Raw genomic sequence first — 6,000 nt, forward strand, 5'->3', positions numbered from 1 at the left:
TTCATCGACCCGGTCGAAATTTTGGAGTTTAACCCGACAGCGGCAAAATATTGCGATTTTTTTTTTATGTCAATACCTAATTAAGTGGTAAGCCTACTTGAATCATCTTGTTTGGAATTAATTCCGTTGACCATTACATATCGGAATGAACAAAGGGCGAAATATAAGCAGGCGTTTTGCTATTTTGTCATAGTTGGGAATCCAATTCCTTCAATAACACTCCCTGTGGGTGGCTTTACGGAGTTTGGAGAAAATGTGATATATTCGGCTCTTGTTGAATACTACTTGGGGGTTGAAGCATGAGTTTGTAAATTACGCTATTAAAACTACCCTATAAAGTTCAAAAGTCTATGGTATAGAATTTCTAACTGTACCTTGAAGAATGGGACAATGTAGATTTACAACAAGGATCAAGGGTTAGCAATTGGTGGGTCTAGCATTAGGATTGGGTACGATTGATGCTCATGTCAAGGAGAATCGACAATCGACAAATATTGTTGATGTTGAATTACTAGATGAAGTTGGGTTTAAAATTGAGAAATAGGTTGAAATAGGAGATGAATTTTCACTTGGGATTGGGTTAGGAGGAAATTCGAGCTCAAGTTAGGGTTGGAACGGGGCTAGGCAATAAATTTGATCGCTAGAAATTTACGTGCTAATTGAATTCTGGCGATCAACTGGAATGTTCCTCTAGCGGGCCAACGATCCGGTCGCCAAAAGCCTCGAGGACGAGAAATGGCAATTTCTAAAATCCAATTGGTTGCCAAGTATCCATTTACAGCCACCAACTGGGCGCCAAGGAGTACATCAGGCCACGCCAGCCATGGATGAATTCTAGCGACCGGAATGCTAGGTCGCCGGAAGCCTTTGCCGGGAAATGTTTGGCTACTAACTTCTTGCCACCAAATTTTTGGTTGCAATAATTAATGATGACCATATTTGACCTTTTCGCGATCAAATTTTTTCTTCACAAGAGGACTTTTTTTTTTTTTTTTTTCGTGATGAATTGCACGAGGCTTTACGTTACACTTGACAAATGCGCACGTGCATTACATGTAACAAAAAAAAGAATAACATTAAAAGATTTACGCGAAATTACCGTATTACGAAATATTTAAATCATCAAAATTGCGGTGAGAGTACACAATACTAATATATTGCATAGTAAATATGAAAGCTACAAAGAAACAAGAGGTCTTTGGGCTTTTTCAAATGTTCAACACGCTTTCTGAACTTCTAATTTCTTTTTTTTGTTCAGTTGAGTTTTTGAACTACGTAATTTTTCGTTCGAGCCTTACATTGAAAAAGTGATTGAAATGGCCTGAAGTGACCATTAATTTGCCGCATCCTCATGACATCTTATGTCGCAATGAAAAGCATTTAGAAATATAGAACAAACGAACATGTTTTGTGTCTTTTTTTTTTCCCCCACAATTCAAAGAAAGGAAGTCTGAGAAGCCCATGTCGCAAATGTAACTTGTTGCCCAAAATAAGAGAACTACTGAAGATTTCTTATGTTAGTATTCTTATCCAATGAGAAAGAAAAAGGAAATAGCGTAGAAAAAAAAAGGACTTTTGAAAACACCGCGCTTTTAAGAAAACTAACCATGCTTTTTAGATGGAAGTAGTCAAAATTGTCCCATCCTTGTCCTAATAATGTGTCTAAATTTGACGGGAAAGCGAAATGTTGTTCTTTCATTTTTGTTTCCTCTTACGAATAACATAAACAGAGCAGTCCTAATTATACAACTTTTCACTCACATAAACAGATTCAGCTTTTATAATTCAGAGACGTTGGTGGAGATTGGGTTGTCCGGAGGCCCATAGACTACCAGCCTTTAAATTTCGTACATCGTTATTGTGCAAGTTACTTGGACCCAGAGCAATTTGCGCGCAAGCGATAGGAGTTGAACGTTGACCTCCAATTCTTTAACGGTAAATTCTCAACACCCTAATTATTTGCACCGACTAAACCTTGAGGGTTAATCATATCGAAAAAATCTCTAACTTAGGCATTTCAATCTATTTGAGCGAAATCAATACATACGGAACTATGTTTAAATGTGCATTTAGGACTCTTATTACTGAGCATCCAAACAAAGAATTGCGATGTGTAGTTAATGTTTTGAAAATCCCATATTCGCTCATTAAAGCATGTTTAATAAGGGTGCATATGATAACGTTTTTGTTCTCGAAACAACTTTTAGAACAGAAACACTATTTTCTGTTTCTGTTCCCGGCAACGATTTTTGGGAACGGAACAACCTTTAAATTTCGTACATCGTTATTGTGCAAGTTACTTGGACCCAGAGCAATTTGCGCGCAACCGATAGGAGTTGAACGTTGACCTCCAATTCTTTAACAGTAAATTCTCAACACCCTAATTATTTGCACCGACTAAACCTTGAGGGTTAATCATATCGAAAAAATCTCTAACTTAGGCATTTCAATCTATCTGAGCGAAATCAATACATATGGAACTATGTTTAAATGTGCATTTAGGACTCTTATTACTGAGCATCCAAACAAAGAATTGCGATGTGTAGTTAATGTTTTGAAAATCCCATATTCGCTCATTAAAGCATGTTTAATAAGGGTGCATATGATAACGTTTATGTTCCCGGAACAACTTTTAGAACAGAAACACTATTTTCTGTTTTTGTTCCCGACAACGATTTTTGGGAACGGAAATGCGTTTGGTAACTACAAAAAAATTCTATTCCCGAAACAAAAAAAGAACAGAAACGCGTTTGGTAATCGCATTAAGTTTCTGTTCTCGGAACAAAAAAAGAATAGAAACTTGTTTGGTAACTGAAAAAAAATCTGTTCCTAATTTTTTCATTTAATTAAGGTGACTAAATATATATTAAAATTAAGATGTCTTTATCTTTTTAACTTACTAAATCAAACTATATCTTATTTGTTCAATTTACTAAATCAAATTAGATCAATATATGTGTAAGTAGTTTATGCAGGATTTATCAAATTACAATATGGACAAGATCAACTATAAAAAAAAAAAATTGAAAGAGAAGACATATTGAAATTAAATAATAAGAACATCAAATATGCTTTTCATACATAGGAAAAAAAATATAATTATGAGCCATACATAAATGTTCCCAAGTAGTTATAAATATGATTATATAATTGAAAAATACAAAGTGATGGAATTCCAGGCATATTGTAGTCACTTGCCATTTTATTTGCAATACTTTTCCTAAGCATGTTCATCTCACTTGCTTGCACATCCGATATATCATGAACAACCTCTTCGTCCGTAAACCCATATGCATAGTTAGAATCACCATATTCGGAAAAGTTTCTATCCATCCTATCTTGGTCGTGAATATAATTATGAAGAGTACAACATGCAATCACAGTGAAGGCTTGCTTTCGAATTGGAAAGGAAGGCATGTGTTGCAATATAAAAAATCGTTTCTTCAGTGCTCCAAATGCTCTCTCAACTATGTTCCGAAGTGAAGAGTGCTTATGGTTGAAGATTTCTCTTGCTATTGTAGCCCGTCTCCCTCTACCTCTATAATCATTCAAATGATACCATTCACTTTTAAATGGCGTTAAAAATCCTAGAAGTGCTGAATAACTAGAATCTACCATGTAGTATTCTCCTATAATATGACACAATATAGATTTGTTATGATATGCAACCGCAATATGATCATAAGAAAACTACTATTGATAGACAAAGAACATACCTGGTGGTGGTCGAGGAAAATTCTGTATGGGATCCTCAAGTGCAGCCAAGAGCACTCGACAATCATTAGCTAATCCTTCTCATCTAGTGTACACATACGTAAATTTCATGTCAAAGGAGCAAGCACATAGCACATTCTGGATGGTGGTGCCTTTCCTATTTCTATATGGAACTTGCTTCAACGCAGGCACAACAACATTAATGTGCGTACCATCAATAGCACTTATGCAGCCTGTGATTTTACAAAAGCATAGTGTTATACAAGATTATCAATTACAATTATTTGATGATGTAAACTTAATATTGAAAACATACCTTAAAGTAGCGCGAGTGGTTAGGATCTAGCATAATCTCCTTCGGGATAACCTCAAAAGAAGGTGTTTTGATGACTTCATTTGAAAGTTTTACCATTGCTTTCAACACTATAATTAAATACTTGCTAACTGTTTCTAGGGAATGTTGGAATCTCTCGCATAAATTTCTCATAGAGCTCTTATGACCAACCATCAACAAGAAGATACCGAGTTGTTTATTTATCTTAATATATCGACTATCTTTCAATCAACCCTTTTCTATCATTAAATCACATAGATTCAAAAAAACATGTCTTTCCAACCTAAATGCCTCGTATATTCTATCTGAGTGTCCATGAATAATCTCGCTTACCCATTCGGCTCTCGACATGGTTCTTTTATGTGCAAGCACTTGTCCAGCATCCGAGCGTAGATCCATAAACGTATTATCTTAATATGAAACTCATTTAAGCATGATCCAACTGGAGCTAAATGTCCAAGAGACAGAATACTTGACTCCTCTTCCATTGTACCTATAACATCACACAAATATAATGACATTAATGTAGGTACTTGGAAAAAGAACACAAATTTCACACAATCCACAATTGTCACAGCAAATACAAACATAAGAGTGTCAACATTAATATCCTTAAAACCAAACAATAACCGACGAGATGAGTCACAAAATGAAATGAAACTAAGCACCACATAATCCACAATACATTTCCCAACATCTACTAAAGATTTCGGAGAAGTGCATTCTTCTTTTCGGAGGTGCTTGTGATGAAAGTCTCCATCCATTCAGCACTAACATATGTTTTGTCCACTCCTTTGGCGTAAATACCATCGTCTAACTTAGGTATGGCAAGCGGGACATTAACCACAGCAGCTACGGAATATGGGTTCTCGGGTGGCTATGAGGTCGCCGAGGAGGACTTGATCATATATTCAATGGCTTTGCAAGTTGTAGTTAAATTATACTGGCCACTCTTTCTTCTTCTCTTGGTATTCGGAGTCCTATCCAAGTTGTGCTTATCATGAATTGTAGTACTAGGATTGCCAAGTGTGAAGCCTTCCTCATCAAGATGGTGATTAGCAAAACCCTTCAGAAAATCATTAACATCATCTTCACAATTGTCCTCATCATCCGATAGTGTCAAATTGTGGCCACTTCCTATTGCTTGCTCCCCAAGAGCATATGTATCACCAAATACAATGCACAAGTCGGGATAAAGAGGAAACCTATCCTTCTTGAACTTCGCCCACTCATTATTATCCTACAATTTTCACAATAAAGAGGTACATTAGTAACATAATAAAACCTTTTAAAACTTGCAAGTGTAATGATTTAAAAATGATAAAATGATACCTTGATGTGAAGTTTCCATATGCTTGGATCATCGACGGTCACTCTTTTATTGACATTATCCCAACCAAATCCAGATTGTGAAAGAAGTTTCTTGAAACTACCATACTGTGCTCTCGACTTGTTCGCCTTATTTCTTAGTTGTCCTTGGGTATATTGGACTCCCATCTTGTTGTTGAATGCGGTTCGTATGTTTTTTCCCCTTGCTTTATTGGAAGTATAAGAGGTGCGATTTCTTTTTTTTTTTTTTACCTCTTGTATCATCAAACTCACAAACAAGTTGGTGGAACTCTCGGTCCATTTTGCCAAGGATGTCTCTTTTTGGGATGCCATCTTGTTGTTTACTAATGCATCATCATATTAACAATGCAATCACAAGCTCAATCAACAAAAGTGCACTATTACCAACATGAACAAATAATGAATTTATGCTCATATGAGCACCAAAACACCTTGCATGCAACGTTATAAGAGCCTTCAAAACAAACAGAGATACTTTCTCGCAACAAGTCCTATGCTGTAGCATGAACTCAGAATTTAAATGAAGTGCTAGTAAGGTAACTGCCTTCTTATTTAAGTTGCAGGCATATACTACGGCACCGATGAAGAAATCGAGAATGAAG

At 36.0% G+C, this 6,000-nt stretch overlaps 1 protein-coding gene across 1 annotated transcript; it reads right to left on the minus strand.

Moving 5' to 3' along the window:
- Nucleotides 1-4,884: 4,884 nt before the first annotated feature.
- LOC115747521 lies at nucleotides 4,885-5,566 on the minus strand. The gene is made up of 2 exons (XM_030683715.2): nucleotides 5,381-5,566; nucleotides 4,885-5,288 (listed from the first exon to the last, which is right to left on the minus strand). The coding sequence occupies exons 1-2, from the start codon at nucleotides 5,543-5,545 to the stop codon at nucleotides 4,926-4,928; spliced, it is 528 nt and encodes a 175-aa protein (XP_030539575.2). The 5' UTR covers nucleotides 5,546-5,566; the 3' UTR covers nucleotides 4,885-4,925.
- Nucleotides 5,567-6,000: the final 434 nt, after the last annotated feature.

This window comes from Rhodamnia argentea, chromosome 5 (genome assembly GCF_020921035.1).
Source record: "Rhodamnia argentea isolate NSW1041297 chromosome 5, ASM2092103v1, whole genome shotgun sequence".
Lineage (NCBI taxonomy): Eukaryota > Viridiplantae > Streptophyta > Magnoliopsida > Myrtales > Myrtaceae > Rhodamnia > Rhodamnia argentea.

What these genes read in the sequence shown, in the direction of transcription:
- LOC115747521 (XM_030683715.2), bottom strand. Translation starts at nt 5,545, where the DNA reads ATGGGAGTCCAATATACCCAAGGACAACTAAGAAATAAGGCGAACAAG. An exon ending in TATGGAAACTTCACATCAAG is followed by an intron (nt 5,289 to 5,380) that starts GTATCATTTTAT and finishes TGAAAATTGTAG; the next exon opens with GATAATAATGAGTGGGCGAA.